Source organism: Castor canadensis, chromosome 11 (genome assembly GCF_047511655.1).
Source record: "Castor canadensis chromosome 11, mCasCan1.hap1v2, whole genome shotgun sequence".
NCBI classification, from domain to species: Eukaryota; Metazoa; Chordata; class Mammalia; order Rodentia; family Castoridae; genus Castor; species Castor canadensis.
In genome coordinates this window covers 125,795,750-125,819,538 of record NC_133396.1, presented here as the reverse complement: position 1 = coordinate 125,819,538, position 23,789 = coordinate 125,795,750, and the positions used below count along the sequence as shown (strand labels likewise).

At 44.1% G+C, this 23,789-nt stretch overlaps 1 protein-coding gene, 1 long non-coding RNA gene and 1 pseudogene across 5 annotated transcripts in view; 2 read left to right on the top strand and 1 right to left on the bottom strand.

Moving 5' to 3' along the window:
* Window positions 1-20,127, bottom strand: Fcmr (Fc mu receptor). 4 transcript variants are annotated; one of them, XM_074048463.1, is made up of 9 exons: window positions 19,980-20,127; window positions 19,296-19,434; window positions 8,159-8,491; window positions 7,906-8,034; window positions 6,754-6,976; window positions 5,259-5,389; window positions 4,743-4,901; window positions 4,580-4,638; window positions 1-1,959 (listed from the first exon to the last, which is right to left on the bottom strand). In XM_074048463.1, exons 2-9 carry the CDS (start codon window positions 19,330-19,332, stop codon window positions 1,783-1,785), a joined length of 1,248 nt encoding a protein of 415 aa, XP_073904564.1. In that variant the 5' UTR covers window positions 19,333-19,434; window positions 19,980-20,127; the 3' UTR covers window positions 1-1,782. The 4 variants fall into 4 exon arrangements, with proteins under 4 accessions (XP_073904564.1, XP_073904566.1, XP_073904565.1 ...); XM_074048465.1 differs by lacking the exon at window positions 19,980-20,127 and having other exon boundaries at window positions 6,754-6,895; window positions 19,296-19,550; XM_074048464.1 differs by lacking the exon at window positions 19,980-20,127 and having other exon boundaries at window positions 6,754-6,913; window positions 19,296-19,549.
* LOC109688363 (DNA damage-regulated autophagy modulator protein 2 pseudogene) lies at window positions 10,817-17,655 on the top strand (annotated as a pseudogene).
* LOC141413962 (uncharacterized) overlaps window positions 17,722-23,789 on the top strand; it is a 49,900-nt gene continuing 43,832 nt past the window's right edge. Inside the window, exon 1 of the long non-coding RNA XR_012439021.1 lies at window positions 17,722-18,112. This is a non-coding gene — a long non-coding RNA (uncharacterized lncRNA). The remainder of the gene's footprint in view (window positions 18,113-23,789) is intronic.

Here is a 23,789-nt window from a genome sequence, read left to right as displayed (position 1 = left end):
GCGGATTCCTGTATTTATTACAATTCTATTTAATACGTTCAGTTTTTCAACTGAACTTATATTTATTTGTGAGACTGTACATTCTTGAAGGCAGCAGAGTGTAGTGCCCGTGCTTTCTTGTTTTGTTTTGTTTTTGTAACCTCCCATGGTCCCTGCAACAGTGTGGAACAGTGGATGGGTGCTCAGTAAATATTTAATAAAGTGGTTTTTTGTCTACCTTTGGGTGAATTTTTTTTATGGAGGTACTGGTGTTTGAGCTCAGGGTCTTATGCTTGCTAGGCAGGCACTCTTACTGATTGAGCCACTCGCCAGCACTTTGCCTGCTGTTGAATTGTTGAAGAACAATGGTGGATGCTGGGATACGAAATTGAGGTTTGCATGGAAATCTCACGCAAGGGCAAAGCATTGGGGTGGGACAAGGGACATCAGTTTGGAAAGCAAATGATAAAAGATAACAGGTCGATTAAAGTGCCAACACAAAGCATTCTCACTAACATTTCATTTCTTGCCTGCACTCTGACCCCATTCCTACCCCTTCTCCTTGGGTGCCCTACTTTCCTTATCCTAGTCATTCTTCCTCTATCTGCTATTTGAAAGGGCATTACTCTCAAGCTGACACTCGTGATGGTGACAGTGTACCTGTGATGACATTCCTGTCACAGTGTACCTGTGATGTCAATCTGTGATGACATTCCTTCCTAATAAAAGGCAATTCAATTCAGGCTTGGCAGCCTTTCCTTTCTATTTCTAGACAAAAGTAGAGGAAAGTGGACTGTGTATCTGAAAAGGCCTTCATCCTAATGGCAAGAATAGGCACTCTCTAGTCTCAAGCGCTGGCTGACTTTTAGTTGACATCAATCCAAAGATAATGTCCAACTATGACATTGCTCCAAAACCTCAGAGAAGGAGTACATGTAGAAGGCAGGATGGCTCTTCTTCCATGACAGAAATGCTATTGGAAAGCCTAGAGGAACCCCACACTGCTTTCCTTCCATACCTTGCTATGTATTGTCTGGAATTGGCAAAGAGATGAGATGCATTTCTAAAATCGGAGAGTTGTAATGGTTTGGAATGGCTAAAACAGAACAAAGTTAACACATATGCAAATATCTGTGCTAGGATATGGGAGAAGGATAAGGAGATAAAGACTATTTCTAAAAGAGGGAGATGCTGGGTCAGAATACTTGTCTGTAGCACATGAGGGAGACATAAAGAGGATTTATGCATATAGATAGATAGATAGATATGTACATATATATCATTAACAAGCTGGATTCTGAAATTTTAGAAGACATCATTGCATAAAAATAAATCATCCTTACCACAGGGCTCAAGATAAGTAGAGCTCACTGGCAAGCTCCACCTTTTGGATCAGGGCAAAGACATTCCCAGGGGTATTTTCAAATCCCTTCCTAGCTCCTGGGGCCAAGGGATAACCTCATGATGCAGCCCAAAGGCCTTCTGTTTGTTTGAGACCAAAGCTTCTGAAGTGGCAGCCATTCCTACGCTCCAGCCTGACACCAGGCACACTAGAGCCAGGACAGCAACCACCCAGTGACCAAAGACACTGATGAAACACCCTGCAAATTCCACAGCCTGTTCAATGGCACAGAAAGGAAGTCAGTGGCACCCAGACAAGTGATCTGCATGTCTGGAGCCACAAGATAAGCTGGAGGGAGAGTCAGGGCACAGAGAGACAGCTAAGAGTTGACTTGGGGATGGGAAGTGATGAAGGCTCACTTCCCCTGGAGGTGATATTAGAAATCAGCAGATAGATAAGACTCATTGACACCAAGGTCTGGGCCCCCGGGGACAGCTGGGAAGGTGAGTCAGGCTGGGAATATTGATGTAATCATTTGAATCAGTGTCCTCCATCTTGGCAGCAGGCTGGTGGCACAAGGTCACATATTCACAGCTAGTCTTCAAATATTGGTCATGGAACCAGGGGGATTCAGATATCTGTGGACAACCAAAGAAGCATCACTGGATGAGGGTAGGTGACTTTAGAACCTCTCCAGGTGGGTTTTCACAGCAGGAAATGGGGGGCATGACATGGTTGCTAAATTCTAGAAGGCAAAGATGCAGAAGTGACTGAGCATCATTGAGGGGGCCAGCCCTGGGGATTTTCAGGGTGGTGTCTCTCCCCAGATAAGTAGAAAACACTTAGCTCTAATGTGGGCAGGAAATGCCTAAAGTGGAGCTCAGACTGGGATCATGTGTCTAAGCATGGTCTGAAGGAGACTCAGCTTCAGAGGAGCATAGCCTCAGGATAAGATGATGTGACTTGTAGAATAAATATGCAACTTCTTAAGGAATTATTCAGAGGTGGGTGAGTCACCTTGGACCTTGGTAAGGGTTTGGAGAGGCTGTGACACGGCATGACGTACATTCCACAAAGAGGCTGGGCAGTGAAGGGGAGGATTTTAGACCACAAGGCCACTGTGACTTCTCTTTCCTAGACAGAAACTTCAGGATCATCCACCTTCAGAATGGCTAGTTCTCAGAGGACAGGGCTGTGCCAAGGATGCCAACAGGGCACAATTACTGTAATATCCACCTAAGAATGCCACAGTGGGACCATGATCACTTATTTAAATGGAAGTTATAAGAACTAGAAATCCAGTACCCTGGACACAGTAGACCTCAGTAAGAACTCAGTGAAGGGAACTTTTACATCATGTACTTTATGAATGGGGGAAGCAGCAGCAGCTTGCTTCAAAAATATACCTACTACTGCCTGTCAGAGTTCATCAGCTGAGATTAATTTATTTGTTTTAAAAAAATGAAAACATTCCCTGTGAAGGCTACAATAACCAACTGTAAGTATGTGTTCCTTGTAAATTTGTTCTGTTAAGCTTTTTGGCCCTGATGGAGAGAATACGGGTCTCAAGTAGGAAGACAGGACAAATTTTGAGCAAGGCACTGTACCGGAGAGGGTTTGTGTGGTGGCCAGTCAGCTTCAGAGGAAAAGCCTGGTTGGGCAGAGGAGACTGGCACTGCTGGGCTGTTCTCCAGCAGGGGTGGGGAATAGCAAGCTCAAGAGGTTGGAGGTGATTGTGGCAGAGTTGGGTATGCTCTTCCCTAAGACAGGTGGCTGCATGGCAATGTTAGAGCCAGTGGAATGCAAGTGGAAGTGATGTGTGGAACTTCAAGGTCGTGGTCTTAAAGAGGTAGCTTTCTCTTTCTTCTTTCCTGTGAACTTGGTGGTGATGGATGAATATTGACCATGGACCTGGCAAAACTCCAGGGGATGGTGCAGTAAAAGGTCCCCGGATGATCTCCTGACCTTGGCCACCTTTTTCCGTCTCTCTGCCTCTGAGCCTTCACTTGGGAGGAAAATTGATTGACCTGCATTTCCTGAGCCCTATGTTTTGCAATCTATTGCATGAGCTCAATCTACACTCTAATTAAAATGCATATTTCCAGAGAGATATCATTATATCCATATTTATTTTAGCTCTGTTCACAATAGCTAAGCTGTGTATTCAGTCGAGGTGCTCAACAAATGATGAATGGCCAAAGAAAATGTGGCACATATATACACAACATGGAATATTACTCAGCCAGAAAGAAAAAAATGAAATTCTGTCATTTGCAGAAAATGGATGGAACTGGAGATCATCAAGATGAGTGAGATGAGCAAGCTAAATATCACTCATTTGTGGAACTTAGACCTAAAGTGTTAGTGATGGTGATGGACATGAATGTGAAAGGAGGTGGAGTGGGGGGAAATCAACGATGGGGGGAAAGGAAAGGATATCGAAGGGTGAAGAGGACTGACGTCTGCTGCATAAATTTATATACGAAGACACCATAATGAACTCCGCCAAACACTGTTTGAGAGGGGGAGTAGAAAGGGGGGTGGGATATAATGGATGGGGTGAACTTGTTCAAAGTACACTGTATACTTGTATGGAATTATCACAACAAATCCCCTAATGTATGCTAATTCAAAAACATAACAAAACCATTTTAAAAACACTTATTTATCTCCCTTAGGTTTTTTTTTTCCTTCTTCTTCTGGGTGCCGAAACCGGTGATTTAGTCACTGTGAATACTTTAGAGAATTTTTTTTTCTTAATTCGGGAAAACAAAAAGGAATGGAGAGTTTAAAGGCATTTTACTGGAAGGAAAATTGAGTTGCCTACGTCCATTCCTAGGTTTAGTTCCTGTCCCTCGCAGCTTCCATGCGCAGTCACGCTAAAGGTCAAGCCTACCTGTCCCGTCCTTCCTCTTCTCTTGAGAAGGTTTACTACAAAGTTCTTCTTCACATTAAGGGGGAAGTGACCGGGTAGCTTCCACCCCCTTTGAACCTCTCAGAAATCCCTTCACCACCTATCATTCTTTACCAAGGTACAGGCATCCAGCACCTATGTATTCCTTGCGAAGGGCCTGGCTAAAGCCAGGTGGCTAAGGCTACCACGATTTCTGGGGCAGTCAGAATCTGACACCATCAAAGGAGGGAAAGATACAATGCCCGCCCCAATTGCGACGGGAGAGCAAAGCTGGCGACCTGCAGCCCGGCCGCAGCTCAGGGAACTGCGCTCGGCTGCCAATCAGGGGAGGGGGCGGAGCTTACCTGCTGCGGGGCGGGGCGCGCCGCTGCTGGGGGATCCGGAAGAGGAGCCGCCCTCTGCCCTAAAGAGGAGCAAAAGGCGGAGATGAAGGCTCAAGCCCCGCCCCCAGCCCAGGGAAGGAGGAGCGCGCGGGGAGCCCTCCGGCAGCCGCCCACGTGGGCTCACCCGTGGGGTCCGGCATCCGAGCGCGCCGGGGACAGGCGCTGTAGACATTGCTCTGGGAGCGCGGCCGGTGCGACGCGCGGGGTCGCTGTGATTGGGGCTGGTGGGAGGCCTCCAGGTTACTCATCCTCACCGCCAGTCGGCGGACCCGCCTGGAGCTGGCTTCTCGGCAGTCACCGGGAAAGCGAGAAGAAAATGGCATCAGCGCTGTGACCACCATCCCCACCCTCCCTGAAGCTTGGTGATGGCTGACGTGTAGGTGCTCAAAGGATGCAGATCATAGAAGGCCCAGCCTTACTCTCCACTGAAGATCGAAGGGCCCGGCGCTCTCCTGCACATCCCCCTTTCCAGGCCATGGACCACCCCCACCACCACACCACCATAGTTTCCCACGCCGCTCATTGAAATCTCCCTAGATTTCCCCTAGAAGTCCAAGCCCTGGCTGTATGCTCTGGGTTCTTTGGCATCTCAGTTCTCCTACCCAAGCCTCAGCCCGCAGCCCTGAGCGCAGCTGCTCACCTTTCCTCCTTTGAATGGCTCTTTTTGCCACCAGCCCCAGAAGGGCCAACAGAAAAAGGCCCAGTGTGGTCGGTATCAAGATATGAAATCCTTGGTCTGGCCTCTCTGACTGTGAGCCATGGTTGAATGCTCTGGGTAGGGAGGGAAAGGAAGAGAAAGGAGGAAGATGTTAGCAAGGGCTAAAGGTTTTAGGTGGCCAACTTGTTTGGAGATGACTTACAGACTTGTCCCTTTGTTAACAAAATTCTTTCCACCCCCCCCCAAAGGTACTTGTCTATGGAGTCAGGAGACTAGGGTTCAAATTCAGGTTCTGCCTTCAACTGGCTGCATGATCTTAAGCAACTCTGCTAATTTCTGTGAGCCTTATTTCCCCATAAATGGGTATAATAAATCCTGTTTCATTAACTGTTATGATGGTGAAACAAAATAGTGGACATCAAGAATTTAATGCCTCTGGCCTTTTGCAGGGTTCAGTAAATGCCAGTCCCCCTTCCAACATTCTGTACTGTGATTTATTCACACGATCGTTGCAAAGATTAAATGAGTTACTTTCTTACAATTGTGGAAAAGAAGACTTTTCTCAGAGTGCTTCTTCTGTGTAGAAGGTCTCCCTCCCTACGTATTGAAATCTTACCGTCCTAAAAGGGATTGTGTGTAAGATCCTTTTTCTTCCCCAATTGTGGTAAGCCAGATTCAATTTTTTTCATGCCTATTCAAAATCGGACTTCTATCAGGAAGACATGGATATTACATGCTTCCATTTATAAAGTCATGTTAGGAACATAGCACAGTGCCAGGCATACAGTTGACACTAAGAAAAGGTTGATTACTCTAGCTTGCTTTCTTCTCCACTGGTGTGTTGGTGTGACTTATCCAAATAAGAACCAGGAGTCCTGGTTCCATTTGAAACCATTTCACTCTCATGGCCTTACATTCCCCATTCATCAAATCCAAATGATGTTGGAGGTCCCTTTCCTCACTAACACCTTTGTGTTTGCTTAGGCAAAAATAATTCCAATTATTACAGATTTTCTTTGGCATCTGCTATAATACTGCTACCTAGCAGTTCACTGCAGTCCAACCTTTAGGTCTGTGTTATTCAATAGCAATATATGTCACACGTGTAATTTTAACTTACCTGGTAGCCACATTATTTTTAAAACAGGAGAAAGACTTAAGTAATTTTAACACTCAGTAGTCTCGTAATCAATTTTAACTTTATTCTCACTTAGTTCTTCCCCACCAAAACAGATTTGAATGAATCTGAGTGAAGAAGTCTCACCTGTTTCTACAAGATCAATTAACAAGGATATTCTTGTTAACGGGACTAATGAGTTAATGTGATATAATCATAGGTAGTAGATTTCACAGTGGCCTTCTGGAGACAAAACCAAGAAGGTTCTCTAACAGTGGACATTGCAGGATGGTTTCAGGGGCTCTCTTACCCCTTGCCTACTTTGTTGGGTTCTAGCCCAGGGAGTGGTAGAGCTCTTACCTCTCTCTGTGCAGCCTGGTTTGGTGGTTGTAGCTGGCTCCCTGGGGCCTGAGCATCCCTTCCTGTGCTGAGGTCTTTGAGGCCGTGGTGGATGGCAGAAGGGTTGGGGGCTTGACAGCTGCTACCGAAGATGCTGTGGAAACTTGAGGATGATGGGTTACTGGAGTGGTGGGGGCGGAATGGTGAACCGTAAGACCCTCAATCTTTTGAGTTGGCGTAGTAACTGCAGGAGATGGCAGGAAAAAGTGACCTTCCCTATATACTGTCTTTAGGCGCCAGTGGGATTGGATTACCACGTCTTTCCTCAAGAAACCCTTCCCTTTTACCCAGACTGCCTTTGTTCTTGCAGTCTTCATAGCCTGAAATGCCTTCACAGCACACCATTTGTTTCAAAAACCATTTCCTCCAGGAAGCCTCCCTTGGCTTCCCAGGGAGAAGAGCTTGCCTTTCTCTGAGCAGTGGAGAAAACCCCGTTTGTAGTTCTGTTCTCACTCTGCCTTGTGCTATGTTTGTGTGCTTATCCATTCGCCCATCCTGCTCAGTCACAACCATGGCTCTATTACCTGTCTAGTTATACAATTCCTCTCAGCACCCACCAAGGTCCCCTGGTGTAATAATGTTCAATTAATGTATCTACCTCATAGAGTAAATATGAAGATATTACGGAAATATTGTATGTCAAAATGCACTTAGAATTGGAAAATGATACTGAAATATAAGGTTATTGTTTGTATGATAATCATTTATCATACGAATAATTGCATGATAAAGTTGTCAAAAATCACTAACTGTAGGTAGAGGACAGCCCTGTGTACAGCAGGAAGCATGATGACCTCCAGCTAGGAAATGTCTGCCCAGTCTTGGTTTCAGCAGTCATTCATAAAAAGACTTAGATTTTGTGAATGGAAAACAGACTTCATTACTTGTGGTGCCACCTGGTGGCGATGTGTAAGTTCTGCAATTGGGATGGAGTTTCCTGGCTTGAAGGATGTGGAAGGTGGATCCCAGGGAGGTAACACTCTCGTAAGACAGGAAAAACTGAGATTCAGCTCCGCTCTGTAGCCACTCTGAGCAGTACACAAAGCCCTTCCCCATTTTCACAGTACCACAGCATCTCCCCTTTCTCTTCCTCTCTTGCTTTGGTGGACTGACCTTTGGATATGATTTCAGAATTGGTTTGTGCAACCGTCTGGAACCAGGTGGGCACCTGCAGGTGCAGAAATTTGTGAAACAATTTTGGAGGCTCAGGTATCGGCTCCTCTTCCCAGAATGGCTCATATTCTATTGGAGGCAAGAGAAATATGATAGTGGTCCCTAGTGGCGGGTAAATCGAGGCCTGGGGAAGGGATTGTGGGTCTAAGTAGAAGCTGACTCAGCCAAGGTAGAAGACAGTAAGGGCACCTACCATTGTGTACATTCAGGGTGACTTTCTGGGTCTTGCCCCGGTCTGTGAATTTGCCCAACCCACAGGCATAGACTCCACTATCACTTTCAGTCAGCTCTGTTATCTCTACTAGGAACAGATTCTTGTCTGAGCATGGCTTCAGAGAGACACGATTCCTGTATTCGTCCTTGACAAAGCTGTTGGACACCACAGTAGCACATATTCCAGATGTAGCCATCTCCCGGCACAGATACATCCTCATGTGCACATCAGAAAGCGGACACTCGATGATAACGGATCCACCCAGCTCTCCATCCAGCTGTACTTCTGGGAGGATCCTCAGAGCCCCAGATACTGCAGGGAGAGGGAGTTAATACAGAGGAAGCCCCATCCCTAGCTATATCCCAATCTTGCCACATCCCTATCTGGAGCCATCTCTCTAACCCTAGTCCAGCCTCACACTCACCCCCAGATCCAGCCCCATCCTCATCATCTTCCCAGTGTCAACCATCCCTTAGCCCCAGCCCTATGGTGATTTCTGCCTTGGACTCATCCTTGGCTTCTTCCCATGCCCAACCCTACTCATAGTCTCAGGCCAGCTCTATGCCCATCTCCAACCCTATGCCCCAGCCCCAGCCTCACAACTAAACACAAACCCATCAGAACCCAGATGCCACACCCCTGAGAATATAGTCAAAACTACAACACCCCATCACAGGAGAAATATGTCTCTGAACAATTTGTACCTTCCAAGTGGCTTCAGGGTGGGGTTGGGAGGCATGACACAGTTACACTACAGCAAATTTTCCTTTCCAATTTTGTTTTCTCAGACCCATCCAGCCAATCATTCCTTCCAACAGTTCTCTGTGATCAATCATTCAACAAGTACATATTGAATGCTTTTCATGTGCACCCCTCCATCACCGGATGAGCCATTTAGTGAGTGACACCAATAGACAGCCACACAGCACAGTGTGGTAAATCCCATGTCAGAGATCACACAGGGTTCCTTGGAAAGAGCAAGCAGGGAAACCTGATCCAGGCTGCTGAGGGGGACAGGGAAGAGGGAGGAAGGCTGTTTTGAAGAGGTGGTGGCTAAGCTGTGATCTGAAGGACATGAAGGGGAGCTGAGAAGGGCCATGCTCATCACTGAGGCAGGGAACTCATAGGAGGGGAAGCAGGGGTGTGCATGAGTGTGAGTATGAACGTAGTATGTGTGTGTTGAGGAAATGAAAGATGTGATTGCAAGTCCCAGGCATCAAAGAACATATGTTTGGGTGAGAGAAGGCAGGTCTACACAGTTCAGTCAGCTACAGGACAGGATAATGTTGTAGAGGACTAATTGTCAGCTAAATGGATCGCAATAACTATCTTCATATTTCTAGGGAAAGGGTCATAGGGTAAAACGTTTGTGTTGGGGTGAGTCTCGAGGGCTGGGACAGAGGAGAAGAGAGCTTTTCAGATGATAAAAAACAGTCCCTGTGAAGGTGGGCATGTGAGAGAGAACAGAGCATGTCCGTGAGCAGAGAGAAGTCCACAAACGTGTGCTGTACACGTAGCACAACTCCAAGTTTAGTTAAAATAAAAATCAAGAAAAGTATTGGAAGAGTGGCAGGGCTCAAGGCTTCTGGATCAGGACATTCCAGGTACAGGGACTTATGTGGACAGGATAAAGTGGAGTGAGCAATCATGGGGGAGAGGTGGAGCCTAGGGGAGGGCAGAGAGAGGCTGGAAAGCAGGTGTTCACAGGAACATGCTGTGAACATGTGCAACTAAATGTGTAACTGATGCTAACATGGAGGGAGATGCAGAGGGCCCAGCAGAGACTCAGCTCTGAAGAGGACACCCTCACATGCAAAGCCCAACACACCGGAGACTGAGTCATAAAACTCCCTCATACCTGGAACATAGCAACTGAAGGCTGACCTGTTCACAAAGTCCCAGTCAAAGGCAGATCCAATCAAGGGGGTGGGGGAACCACCCTGTACACCCAGACAGTCCCCACCTGTGTGGAAAGCTGACCACGAGGGTGGAAACACATGAATGTTTTTAAAGAGTCTAATCCAGACAAAAGAGGGGCATGAATGCTGCTTTCTCAAAAGCAAGAGGTTACAAAATGAAGCAGGGTCAAGACAGAGGAGACATGGGGTCATTGCCTTTGTGGTTTCTTCTAGTGGCCTTTCTTTGCTTGAGAATTTGCTAAATCCCTGGTTTGCTCACCTGGACCCTTGTTACACACACACACACACACACACACACACACACTCACACAACAGATAAAGCCCAAGGAAAACTGGGTATCTTGAGCTCTGGTTGACCAGAATACATTCATTGGTGATGTAAAAATGACCAGCATCCTGGAAAAAGTAACCAACTTTCTTTGGAGTTCATAGTAAGCTTTTAACCTATACTTAAGGCTTAGAAAAGCAGATTTCCAAAACAGAGAAAAGGATTCTAAAATGGCATAGCAGACGTAGGTCACCTAGAAGAACTCCCGGAGATGTGGATGACCTTGTCAAACCCCAAGGCATGGCATCTGTCTAGGTAGGGGCTAGGAATTAGCATTTTAAAGTAGCATCCCAGGTTCCCTCTCCCACTTCTGCCATCTGGACTATACAACTGCATTTAAAAGTAGAGAATGAAATTTTATGAACTCATAAAACAGAAGACCTGTTTGACATGTGCTGGTTTCAGCAAGGCCTCAGTTTCCTTCCTTTGCCCTTATAATTTGAACATCTGATGTTTTTATTTTTCACATATTACTGCAATTACCCTCCACCATCTTGGCCCTCATACAGTAGCTCCAAAAAAAAAAAATGCTCACTTGGGGTAATGCTAAATATTGCCACAGTTTTATGCATTGCTTTTATATTCATTATAAGCAAGACCATACCCTGAATTCTGATGAAAATCTTATCATCAAATTAAACAAGGTTGGATTTGTACTTGGAACACAGTTGCTTAGGACTTTCTCTTGTGGCACATTTCCAGAAAACAACCCTTTCTGTAGCTCTTGAAGTGGGGCTGTCCTCACCTGTGGCATAGGGTCAGAGTACTGTTGGTTATCCAGTGGGTAGTGAGAGCTTTCATCATTCTGACTTGTTTATCAATCTTTGATTTAGAACAGGAACTGTACCTGAACCCTTAGGACAAGGGTATGTACGTCACATAGTCACTACTCCAGCAGAATGGCCTATGTCATTTTTTCCCTTCTTTTTTTTTTTTCCTGACACTTAAATTCAAGATTTCCAGAAAAGCTTTGGGGCTGGAGGCATAGCTCAAGAGGTCGAGTGCCTGCCTAGCAAGTGTGAGGCCCTGAGTTCAAACCCCAGTATTACCAGAAAAATTTTTATTGGTAGAAGCCAGTATACACGGATTAACCCTGGATTAACCCTCTTTACCACTATTTCTTGCCTGGTCACCAATGAACAAACACAGTTACTTTTGCAGAGATTTTGAATAGAGGGATAAAACAGTCTTGTGATGATTATGATTCTTGGGAATTGGGACAAAGTTCACAAAAGTTCAACCAGTTACTCAAGGTTGATAATGAAATGGATGAGTATTGATAATTAGGAGACATGAAACAAGCCGTTGGTGAATTATTTTAAAGGATATCATCAAGAGGACTGTTTAACAGTAGTTGTGGGAGACTTTAACACTCCATTATCATCAATAGATAGGTCATCCAAACAAAAACTCAATAAAGAAATCCAAGATCTAAAATATGCAATAGATCAAGTGGACCTAGTAGATGTCTACAGAACATTTCATCCAACCTCTACACAATATACATTCTTCTCAGCAGCCCATGGAACCTTCTCCAAAATAGATCATATCCTAGGGCACAAAGCAAGCCTCAGCAAATATAAGAAAATAGAAATAATACCATGCATACTATCTGACCACAATGCAGTAAAAGTAGAACTCAACAACAAAAGTAAAGACAAAAAACATGCAAACAGCTGGAAACTAAATAACTCATTACTTAATGAAGAATGGATCATCGATGAAATAAAAGAGGAAATTAAAAAGTTACTGGAAGTCAATGAAAATGAAAACACAACCTACCGGAACCTATGGGACACAGCTAAGGCAGTCTTGAGAGGAAAGTTTATAGCCATGAGTGCATATATTAAAAAGATTGAAAGATCCCAAATCAATGACCTAATGATACATCTCAAACTCCTAGAAAAACAAGAACAAGCAAATCCCAAAACAAATAGAAAGAGAGAAATAACAAAAATAAGAGCTGAAATCAATGAAATAGAAAGCAAGAAAACCATACAAAGAATTAATGAAACAAAAAGTTGGTTCTTTGAAAAAATAAACAAGATCGATAGACCCCTGGCAAACCTGACTAAAATGAGGAGAGAAAAAACCCAAATTAGTAGAATCAGGAATGCAAAAGGGGAGATAACAACAAACACCATGGAAGTCCAGGAAATCATCAGAGACTACTTTGAGAACCTATATTCAAATAAATTTGAAAATCTAAAAGAAATGGACAGATTTCTAGATACATATGATCATCCAAAACTGAACCAAGAGGAAATTAATCACCTGAATAGATGTATAACACAAAATGAAATTGAAGCAGCAATCAAGAGTCCCCCCAAAAAGAAAAGTCCAGGACCTGATGGATTCTCTGCTGAATTCTATCAGACCTTTAAAGAAGAACTGATACCAACCCTCCTTAAACTGTTCCACGAAATAGAAGGGAAAGAAAACTGCCAAACACATTTTATGAAGCCAGTATTACACTTATCCCAAAACCAGGCAAAGACACCTCCAAAAAGGAGAACTATAGCCCAATCTCCTTAATGAACATTGATGCAAAAATCCTCAACAAAATAATGGCAAACCGAATTCAGCAACACATCAAAAAGATTATTCACCACGACCAAGTAGGCTTCATCCCAGGGATGCAGGGGTGGTTCAACATACGAAAATCAATAAACGTAATAAACCACATTAACAGAAGCAAAGACAAAAACCACTTGATCATCTCAATAGATGCAGAAAAAGCCTTTGATAAGATCCAACATCATTTCATGATAAAAGCTCTAAGAAAACTAGGAATAGAAGGAAAGTTCCTCAACATTATAAAAGCTATATATGACAAACCTACAGCCAACATTATACTTAACGGAGAAAAACTAAAACCATTCCCTCTAAAATCAGGAACCAGACAAGGATGCCCACCATCTCCACACCTATTCAACATAGTACTGGAATTCCTAGCCAGAGCAATTAGGCAAGAAGAAGGAATAAAAGGAATACAAATAGGTAAAGAAACTGTCAAAATATCCCTATTTGCAGACGACATGATCCTATACCTTAAAGACCCAAAAAACTCTACTCAGAAGCTTCTAGACACCATCAATAGCTACAGCAAGGTAGCAGGATATAAAATCAACATAGAAAAATCATTAGCATTTCTATACACTAACAATGAGCAAACTGAAAAAGAATGTATGAAAACAATTCCATTTACAATAGCCTCAAAAAAAATCAAATACCTAGGTGTAAACCTAACAAAAGATGTGAAAGACCTCTACAAGGAAAACTATACACTTCTGAAGAAAGAGATTGAGGAAGACTATAGAAAGTGGAGAGATCTCCCATGCTCATGGATTGGTAGAATCAACATAGTAAAAATGTCGATACTCCCCAAAGTAATCTACATGTTTAATGCAATTCCCATCAAAATTCCAATGACATTCATTAAAGAGATTGAAAAATCTACTGTTAAATTTATATGGAAACACAAGAGGCCACGAATAGCCAAGGCAATACTCAGTCAAAAGAACAATGCAGGAGGTATCACAATACCTGACTTCAAACTATATTACAAAGCAATAACAATAAAAACAGCATGGTACTGGCACAAAAACAGACACAAAGACCAGTGGAACAGAATAGAGGACCCAGATATGAAGCCACACAACTATAACCAACTTATCTTTGACAAAGGAGCTAAAAATATACGATGGAGAAATAGCAGCCTCTTCAACAAAAAACTGCTGGGAAAACTGGTTAGCAGTCTGCAAAAAACTGAAACTAGATCCATGTATATCACCCTATACCAAGATTAACTCAAAATGGATCAAGGATCTTAATATCAGACTCCAAACTCTAAAGTTGATACAGGAAAGAGTAGGAAATACTCTGGAGTTAGTAGGTATAGGTAAGAACTTTCTCAATGAAACCCCAGCAGCATAGCAACTAAGAGATAGCATAGATAAATGGGACCTCATAAAACTAAAAAGCTTCTGTTCATCAAAAGAAATGGTCTCTAAACTGAAGAGAACACCCACAGAGTGGGAGAAAATATTTGCCAGCTACACATCAGACAAAGGACTGATAACCAGAATATACAGGGAACTTAAAAGACTAAATTCTCCTAAAACTAATGAACCAATAAAGAAATGGGCACATGAACTAAACAGAACTTTCTCAAAAGAAGAAATTCAAATGGCCAGAAAACACATGAAAAAATGCTCACCATCTCTAGCAATAAAGGAAATGCAAATTAAAACCACACTAAGATTCCACCTCACCCCTGTTAGAATAGCCATCATCAGCAACACCACCACCAACAGGTGTTGGTGAGGATGTGGGGGGAAAAAGGAACCCTCTTACACTGTTGGTGGGAATGTAGACTAGTACAACCACTCTGGAAAAAAATTTGGAGGCTACTTAAAAAGCTGGACATCGATCTACCATTTGATCCAGCAATACCACTCTTGGGGATATACCCAAAAGACTGTTACTCCAGAGGCACCTGCACAGCCATGTTTATTGCGGCACTATTCACAATAGCCAAGTTATGGAAACAGCCAAGATGCCCCACCACTGACGAATGGATTAAAAAAATGTGGTATCTATACACAATGGAATTTTATGCAGCCATGAAGAAGAACGAAATGTTATCATTCGCTGGTAAATGGATGGAATTGGAGAACATCATTCTGAGTGAGGTTAGCCTGGCCCAAAAGACCAAAAATCGTATGTTCTCCCTCATATGTGGACATTAGAACAAGGGCAAACACAACAAGGGGATTGGACTATGATCACATGATAAAAGCGAGAGCACACAAGGGAGGGGTGAGGATAGGTAAGACACCTAAAAAACTAGCTAGCATTTGTTGCCCTTAATGCAGAGAAACTAAAGCAGATACCTTAAAGCAACTGAGGCCAATAGGAAAAGGGGACCAGGAACTAGAGAAAAGGTTAGATTAAAAAGAATTAACCTAGAAGGTAACACCCACGCACAGGAAATCAATGTGAGTCAATGCCCTGTATAGCTATCCTTATCTCAACCAGCAAAACCCCTTGTTCCTTCCTATTATTGCTTATACTCTCTCTACAACAAAATTAGAAATAAGGGCAAAATAGTTTCTGCTGGGTATTGGGGGGGGGAAGAGGGAGGGGGCGGAGTGGGTGGTAAGGGAGGGGGTGGGGGCAGGGGGGAGAAATGAACCAAGCCTTGTATGCACATATGAATAATAAAAGAAAAATGAAAAAAAAAAAAAGAGGACTGTTTAAGTTGGCGGAGTGGCTCAAGTGGTAAAGCACATTCTTAGTAAACATAAGGCCCTGAGTTCAAACCCCAGCACTGCCAAAAATTTAAAAAAGAGGACTATTTAAAAACATTTATACCAGGGCTGGGAGTGGTGGTTCACACCTGTGATCCCAGCTACTCAGGAGGTGGGGATCTCGAGGATCACAGTCCTTGCTGGGAATGTGGCTCAAGTGGTAGAGCACCTGGTGAGGATCACAGTCCAAAGCCAACTCACGGTAAAAAAGCATGAGATCCTACCTGAAAAAAACAAAACTAAACTAAAAACAAAAAGGTCTGGGGGCATGGCTCAAGCCATAGAGCACCAGATTAGCAAACATGAGGCCTGGAGTTCAAATCCCAGTACTGCAAAAAAAAAAAAAAAAAAGTGCTTATACATTTTTATCTCAGGAGAAAAATAAATAACTACAAAAATTATTTTGGAAAATAAAGGAGGGATGGGGTATCTAAAGGAATCAACCTGTTTAATATTAGCATTTTAGAGAGGCTACTGAATAAATGATATCAATCTCTAAATTGGTGATATGATTTTTAGGGGTAATTGTAGAAGAGAGGGAGATACATTGTTTAAAAAGTTACTCTCAATATATAATTGGATATAAACATGTGTTTGGAATACCCCAAAGTATCCCCAGAGCAAAATACAGTAAAATTTCATAGGGCCTTGGTGGCTTGGGACATTTTGGACTGTGGCTTCCGTGTAGTGGTAAATTTCTAGGTGAGAGTGAGGATGATGTGACCACCTCAAGGAGAGCAGAGTGCCAGGAAGGGGAGAGCTGGCCTGAGATTTTTATGTTTATCAGAAGAGGCATGGAGGTCTGGAGGCATGACTCAAGTGGTAGAGAGCCTGCCTAGCAAGTATGAAGCCTCGAGTTCAAACCCCAGTAATGCAAAAAAAAAAAAAAATGGTGGAGGACCATGGAAAATTTAAAGTCCTTAACAAAGGACAAGAAACGTCCACTCAGATTCCCACTTCCATCTATAGCAACCTAGTTGTCCTGGTGCAGACAATGTAGTGTCCTACCTACTTTCACAGCTCAGTCCCTCCCTGCGTACCAGGTGTGCCCTTCTCACCAGCATTAGAAGTCTGCCTATAAAGATCCCTCTTCTCTGCCTGTCTTGTTGGTTTCTCCTCTTTTATCCCTGTCATAGCTTACACAGGCCCTGACATTGCCACCTTTAAAAACCCCTTGTTTACCTTTGCCTCCCCGCCACTGGCGTCTCCTCTTCTCTGTTCTCTTTCTCAAACGAGTCATCAAATTCAGTAAATCGAATTCACTTCCACACCTCTAATTTCTCTTTAATCTACTCCCATCAGGATTTTGCCTCTAACTTTCTGTGGAAGCTGCTCTTATCCAAGTCACCAAAGCTAACTTGTTGCTGCATTGTAGTTGTTGTTTGTTTGACTTCATCTCACTTTTCCCTCAGCTGCATTTGAAGGACCTGAGCCCTCCTCCTGAAACCCTCTCCTCTTGGCTGCCATGACACCTCATTCTTATGGCTGCTCCTCCCCAGTCCCCTCTCACCTCTCCCCTTCCACCCTTACTCCCCTTGTTCTCATCCTCCTCCTCCTCTTCCTTTCCTCCTCCTCCTCTTACTCCTCCTCCTCCTTATTCTTTCTCTCCTTCCTCTTCTTTTTTAGCTTTTTTTCCCCTTCCCCCTTTTTATTAGGATATATTTGTTGTACAGGGGATTTATTGTGACAATTCCAAGTAGACTTACACTGTACCTTGGTTAGATAGCCCCCATCATCTATCCCAGCCCCACTGCAACCCTCTCCTTGCCCCACGTAAAGCAATTGCAAGAGGTTTCATCATTCTATTTCATGTATATGAAGCCCATCAACCATCTTTTTGGGCAGGATACAAAGGTACCTTTTAGGCCATTAGATCTTCCACTCCCCACCCCTCTTCTTTCTCAGGGCTATGTTTAGCTGGCCATATGCTGTGTGCACATGTTCCAGTACTTCTCAGAGTGTACTGCATTGCATTAAAACTTCATTCTGTTGGCCTTTTAAAGCTTCTTCAGTGCAACACATATTTGAGTTTCTTCTATATTCAAGATATCATAAAGAAAGCAAATATGAATAAGAAGCCATTTTGATTCTCAAGGGGCATATCATTTAACAAACCAAATGAAATAAACACACAAGATGAATGTAGTCACAGGATGAACTTGATCAGTATTTGGATCTAGCTCCGAACAGGGGGTTCAGGAATATCTATCAGAAGAAAGTGAAGTTCGAGATGGACTTTGAAGAATCCATAACGGTGAAGGGGAGAAGGATGTTCCTGGCAGCAGAATAGCCAGAGCAAGTGCACGACAGTGGGAACGTGCAGCATTTGTTCAGGAAGAGGTCCTGTTCGACTGGAAGAAGGTGCAAGGGTAAGGTAAGCTCAGTGTGCAAGGGAGCAGAGTGCATTTAATTCAGTAGACAGTGAGAGCCACTGATGTTTCTGTGGAGGGCAATCCTATGGTTAAAGTCGGGCTGTAGAGAGATTAATTTGGAGCTGCATTCAGACTGAGTTGGAGAAAGTGGGAAAGACAGATGGCAGAGAATTAGGCTTTCCTTTCCATTTCCTGTTACCTCCCTAGAAGAAACTGCCATTACTTCTCATCTCAGTAAATGTGGATGTAGAAACTACATGAATTGGCCATTGATTGGACTAAAGTCCGGGTGGCAGAACGTGCTTCTGGCCTTTTGTGGCTGATGTTAGAGATACCTATGATTGAATGGTGACCAACGAGTACTTTGAGGCAAGGTGTTAGGCATGTTATATTTCATATCTTGGTGGGATATTGAAGTTGGGTTGCCCAGAAGGCAGTTATAAATTGAAATACAGAATTCAAGAAATAATTAGGGTTGTTGGATGGATTGGGGAGTATTCATTTAGAGTTGAAAGTTGGAAACTCAAGAATGAAAAAGATTTGGGCTAGTGCAGTGGCTCAAGTGGTAGAGGACCTGTCTAGCAAGCATGAGGCCTTGAGTTCAAACCCCAGTACTACACAAAAAAATGAAAAAGATCTATAGGAGGAGAACACAGAGGTTAGAAGAAAGAACTTTGGAGGTGCTAGCTTTGGGATCCCCATATTAGTAGATGAATATGTCTAGGAGAGGTAACACCTCAGCCCATAAGAAATAACACCTGACCTGAGCAAAAGTGTCTGAATGAGCCAGGTGCTGGTGGCTCATGCCTATAATCCCAGCTACTCAGGATGCAGAGATCAGGAGGATTGAGGTTCAAAGCCAGCCCCGTGCAATTAATTCCCTAGACCTTATCTCGAAAATACCTAACACAAAAAAGGGCTGGTGGAGTGGCTCAAGGTGTAGGCCCTAAGTTCAAACCCCAGTACTGCAAAAAAAAAAAAAAAAAAAAAAAAAAAAGTGTCTGAATGGGGAGAGGGAGAACTAGGAGGGACTGGAGAGTGTGTCCAATGCTGCATGGGACCTCCATCCTTCTCCTGAAACTGAATCTGTCCAGAAACATCAGAGATAAAGGTGCCTTCCAAAGGATTACCTGTGGCTAACTCAAACCTCATAAAAAGCCTGAAGTGTTTCCCCATAGTACTTACGTGGCAGGAAGTAAAGTGACCAAAGCCAGAGGTTCATGATTCCTTCTAGAGCAAGATCTCATCCAAGGTCCACTGGAGTGGGGGCAGAGACTTCCTTCACAATCTTCACAATCAGGAGATCGCAAAAGATTGTGGTCCCCTTGAAAGACAAAGGCTTAAAAATGAGGAAATGATAACCTATCTTGTTTGCTAACTAGTCCTAGGCTAAAAAAGAAAATGCTAACAAACCCCAGGGGAAGCTGAGTTAAGAAAACATGTTATGTAAGAACGGGTCACCCAGGTTCAAAGGGCTAGAAACCTCCAAAGACTGTTAGCAACCACCGGGCCTGATATTTCTTTGCCTTAGCAAAAGAAATTTGCCTAGAAATTTTTCTAGGAGGAGCCACCTGAGCCTTATGTATTCTAATTGACTCCTGACCTGGAGTTATTTACTTTAGCCAACCTGAGGAAGACTGGGAGGCTTGAATCTGAAGTCAGAAGATGATGGCTACGGCCCTTTATCAGTCACCAGTTCACTCACTTGTCAAACACTTGAGCATCTGCTGTGTGGGGAGACTGTGGACATTGAGCAATTCACTAGTTTTCTCTAGCAAATTTCTCAATTTCTTTAACTAGACAATAAATGAATGTGGGACCAAGGGACCCTTGGCATTCCCTCATACAGAGCATCATTCCTGGTCTTACCCACAGCTTGCCCAGAACCTCAGCACTCCCTCAGTCATCACTGCCCCCAGCTGTTTCCCTAAGGTACTTCCCTCTGTCCAGGAGTAGGTATGACAAGTCACATTCAGTAACTCTGCCTGAAGTCACAGCTGCCTGGCAGAGCCACCCATTAGGACTGCAAGTGCAAAGGCTGAAGTTCACTGATGGGGGGAGAAGTGAGAGGTGCTGAGACCACAACATATAATGAAGGAACTTTGGACTCAGGTCAGAAGATGTGAGTCCTTGTCCTGGCTGGCTTAATTGCCACCTTCTGTTTGGGGCAAGCTTCCCTCAGTTTTGGGTTTCTCACTGATGAAATGGAGACAGTCTCTGTCCTGCCTACTTCACACATCTTTTATGACACCCAGCAGAAGTCGCAGCTGTGGAAGTGCTTTGAAAGCCCTTTAAAGTGGAGGATCTTCAGGACTTCCATCTTGGTTGTTTCATTCATGGAATCAGTTCCCCAGATTCCACCACCAGGCAATGAAGCCCCTTGTGCCCACAGAGGAGTCAGGCTGCTCTCATACTTTATTAGAGAGGAGCAGTTCACAGAGCCTCCAGGTTCCCCAGTGGTTGTGTGCACACCACTCCCCAACTCGCCCACACACACACCAGATTTGTCACATGTTCTCCAAAACCCAAAACAACAACTTCCGCAGTGGAGGTCAAGTGTGAGGCTCAGAGCAGGTGCAGAGGAAGTGCATGTGGGGGTGGGCGGCCCACCCTGCCCCACCCTGCCCTGCCCTGCCCTGCCCTGCCCACTGCTATCTGGGATTCTGTGGCTCAGAACTGTCCTGGTGGTGCTCTCCAGCCTGCAAATGGGCCAAGTTGTCTCTGAGCGGCCTCAGGCTCTGGTTAGAGTGGCTGACTGCCAGAGGTTTCAGCTGGGATAGCGCCCACACTTCCCAGTCAGAGGGTTCTTCCCTGTGCTCTGCAGCTGTCGTATAACTGGCCTTGTCATTTGTTGGGATAGAGGGCTGGGGTCGCCTGAGACACCCAGGGAGGGAGAGAGAATGAATATAATTGAGTGAATATGAAGGGTGTGACCATGAGTGCGAGAGTGTGGGGGTGTGTGTATGAATGTGAGAATCAGATGAGAGGTGTGAATGTTCAGTGTGTGATATGTGAGTGTGTGCTATATGGTGGTGTGAGTGTGTAGTACGTATTGTGTGTAGTGTATGGTATGTGATGTGTGATGAGTGTGAGTGTGCAATATGTGTTGTGTGAATGTATGATTCATGGCATGTGATGTGTAAATGTGTAGTATGTGTTATGTGCATTGTGTGTGAAGACCAAGATGATCGGCATGGCGGCTGGGATTGGATAGGCAGTGCTGGAGCTATCCAGATGAGAGTGGACCAGGCAGTTTTTTGCATGTGTGGCCTCAAGAAGACACTTAAAACCATCACATGGGGTTAAGAGCAGGAACTATAGATCTAAGCAGTGCCAGATAGGAGACTGGAGGATTAGAACTCCCAGACCTGGGTCTGTCCAGTCTCCATTCTCTTCTTTTTCCTGTGTGAAGTTTTTGCCATATTTTATTTATTTATTTATTCAAAGCACTGGATTTTGAACTCAGGGTTTTGCCAGTCAGGCGCTCTACCATTTGAACCATATCCCTAGAGCCTCTTGTGTGAACTTGACTGATTCACAGGCTGCTGTCTTCCCCTGGTGCTCCTACTCCCTGGGACCTGGTGGGCTGAAACCCAAAGTCCAGGGGACTCTGTGGTCTAACATGCTCTGAAGTTCAGAAAGCTGAACCTGATGAAAACATTCAGAACTGAGTGACAGGCGGGCAGAGGGGATAAATAACACCAGCTACAGTGGGAGGTGAATTCATTCACTCTCCATAGTGGCCTCTTCACTTAGGTTTGTGACCCTTGCCATGTCACAGCATGGCTGTGAGAATGGCACGAGGCAAGTCTTCTAAGGGCTTAGCACCCAGCCTGGAGTATAGTAAGAGTGAGTAGAGGAGATTTGTCATTGTCACAGGGTGGAGGTGGCAGCTCTGAGTTCTGCTTGGTTACTGCATTACTATACCTTGACCTCCCCCATGGCCAGGCTCTGAAGGACCATCCTCTGGTCCTATCCAAATGAAGGGCCTTCATGATCAGGTGTTCCTCCCCATGACTCAGTGCTCCCCTCTGAACTGTGAGAATCCCACTGTCTGGTGGACTCAGCTGCCTCTTCCCCATTTGATAGAGACTCCTGTGTCAGGCACTCTGCAGGTCCCTTGTTCCAGCACGTTGGGCCACAGGCTTGCCCGCTCCAGAGCGAGCAACTCCATAGAAACCAGGTTTTGGGAGCACTGGCCTTCACAGTAAGCATCCTTATGACTTTCTTCTACAATAAGTGCGGAATTTTGGTGACTAAGATTTCTGGGTATGTTCATATTCCCATTGTTTTAAGGTTAAAAATTCAAATATATGAGAAAACCCTGGAGTTTAAAATGTTCATATCCCCATACCTAGGGAAAAGATTATTGGCTCTAGCAAGAGTGGATTGATGGTCATTCTTTTTCCTTCCTTCCTCCCTCCTTTCCTCCCTCCCTTCCTTCCTTCCTTCTCCTTCACTCCCCTTCCTTTCCTCCTCCCTTTTGGGTGTTTTTTGGAGTGCTGGGAATTGAATCCAGGGCCTATGCAAGTGCTCTATCACTGAGCCACAACTCCAGCCCATGCTGCCTTTTTCTTTTTTCCTTTTTAATTTTTTTTTTGTTTTGTTTTCTGAGACAGGGTCTCACTGTGTAGCCCAGACAATCCTCCTGCCTCAGCCTCCAGAGTACTGGGATTACAGACATGCCCCACCACATCAGGCTGCCCTTTTCTTTATCAGTGTTGGCAGAGATGCTCTAGATCTCCTTGGTGCACATGACTGGACAATCTTCTCTCTGTTCCTGCTTTAGCTTCGTGGTGGTCTGGGGGCCATTGCTCTTAGTCTTAGATCTCTCTCATGTGCCCTTTGCCCACTTAGACATGTATTCTTTCTGAGATAATCCCTCATTATTTTTATGGCACAGACTCCATAGCAGAGCTAATTATTTTAGGGAAACTTGAGTAGGTGCATGTGTGTGTGGGGGACTTCCGATTTCTTTGTCTTGTGGACTACCATCACAGACCACAGCAAGGTGGTTCCTCTTGCTGCCGTCTACTGTTTTTAGGACAGTTGTTCACTCTTGAGTCTTGGGAAAGACTTGGACAAGGTAGAAATATATTTTTTAGTTTTACAAAACAAAATCAAAGACTAAAACAAATTTCTAACACTGGTGGCACTTAGTAACACAGAGTCATATCATTATATAATAGATTTTCAAAAGGAATAATTCAAGAAGTTGAGAAAGATTTCCTTGTCATCAAACATTTAAGAAGTTCCAGAATAGTTGGTAGTCATTGCTAACTTTTTTATCATCATCAGTCCCACAGCCCATTGTTACTCCTTTTTGTACTGGGCTGAATAGAGTCCTCCCAGAATTCATGTCCACTTGTGAGCAGGCTTCCTTTGGAAGAGGGCTTCTGTGTGCTGCATGAGGAGCAGATGGACTTTGGGCAGTGTATTGTTACACTTGCTATTGTCACCCAAGAAAAGAAAGGAATAAGAAGGATTCCCCAATAAAGGGGGAGGGGAATATATATTTCAACTCAGCTTTCCAATTTTGACTTAAATTGCAAGAACTTGAAACCTATGGAAGAAAGCATTTCAAGAGGTTTCACAAAAAAGAATCTCATGATGTGGAAGTTTAACAAGGATTTATTTAGCAAAGCAGGGAGAAATAGAAAGGAGAAAGGAGTACTCTCT